Source organism: Otolemur garnettii, unplaced genomic scaffold (assembly GCF_000181295.1).
Source record: "Otolemur garnettii isolate 467f Iridium unplaced genomic scaffold, OtoGar3 scaffold00002, whole genome shotgun sequence".
NCBI lineage: Eukaryota > Metazoa > Chordata > Mammalia > Primates > Galagidae > Otolemur > Otolemur garnettii.
The window spans coordinates 53,586,042-53,587,306 of record NW_003852397.1 but is presented as its reverse complement, the minus strand read 5'-3'; the positions used below and the strand labels follow the sequence as shown (position 1 = coordinate 53,587,306).

General features: G+C 40.9%; 1 protein-coding gene across 1 annotated transcript in view; it reads left to right on the top strand.

Moving 5' to 3' along the window:
* TRANK1 (tetratricopeptide repeat and ankyrin repeat containing 1) overlaps window positions 1-1,265 on the top strand; it is a 102,228-nt gene that overhangs the window by 55,946 nt on the left and 45,017 nt on the right. The window contains exon 12 of the mRNA XM_023513146.1: window positions 51-188. Coding sequence (XP_023368914.1) covers window positions 51-188 — 138 coding nt within the window. The remainder of the gene's footprint in view (window positions 1-50; window positions 189-1,265) is intronic.

Below are 1,265 nucleotides of genomic sequence, written 5' to 3'. Positions count from 1 at the left end.
TTCTCCTTGTAGAATTTGATGTTGATTTGTTTTGTTCTGTTTTTCTTCAGGTAATCCTTGTAGCCAATGAGACAGCAAAAGAAAATATTCCAGAAGAGTTAGGATTAGCACTTGTGCTAACAGTTTATGAAGCAAAAGGATTAGAATTTGATGATGTCCTCCTTTACAACTTTTTTACTGATTCTGAGGTATGTCAGACTGAATTCTTTTCCCACAGTGCACATATATGTGAGCTAAACTTCCACTGTAGGGGGGAGAATTTGAAGCTGAGGATAAGATGGTTTGTTACAGGTGCCTGCTTGTATTTGGAGCATCATTCATTTAGTGTGAGGTTCTGTGTGTTTGTTTAGATGTGGGTTTTGACAGTGGCTGTTTGTTGTTTCACAATGTGTCATGGGATGGTCTTCTTGTGCCCTGGTCTTCCCTGGCTCTCTGTGTTTGTCTTTACTGAATCTGTAGTATCCAGTGCATTGTCCAGTTTTCATTAGCCACTGTTATCCTTGGCTCCTACAGATACCCGTTGGAGCAAGCTCTAAGGAGACCCATACAAGTGAAGGCAAAGTTAGCAATGTCTACCCTATGAGGACAGAACTAGGCAAGGCTAGTTCATAGACAGAGAGCAGGAAGCCAAATGAAGCTAGGTTTCTGCCCTTTGGACCAGGTAATATGGTCCAGAACATTGCCCTTCATGGGAGCTCTCATGGGTACTCCCATGGACCACTATTGCAGCCCATGGAGATGATGGCAGGGAAAGAGCCCCCAGATTGACACCCATTGACTTTGGTGTTAGACTTAATTGCTTTCACTCAGCTCCTGAGTCCTTGTGATGGTTTTTCTCTCCAAGCTTAGTTCATTATGCATAGAGCTGCCAACTCAAGGTCGTTGTTGTGGTTTTTTTTAGCTACTGGTTTCTCTTTACTATCTTTTAGTGGAACTCAGGCTTGCTGCTAACTATGCTATGGCGGTTATCCTTTGGGGATTTAGCTGACTGTGTCCTTTGGGTCCTTGTTGCAGACTTCTAGTAAACATAGTGTATGCTTGAATGGAAAATGTTATACCAAAGTCAAGAGGACTGTTGTCTTTGACACCTTAAAATCTGCCCCAGAACTGTGCTTTTAAAATTTAGTCCTTACAGTTTTTTGGTCAGTTTTTTAATGCCATGTTTGCCTTAATAATTGCTATGACTAATATTGCTATGGCTACTTTGCAATTTATAAAGTACTTTTTGAAAGCATTTTCTTGCTTTACTAATCCTGTGAAGTTAC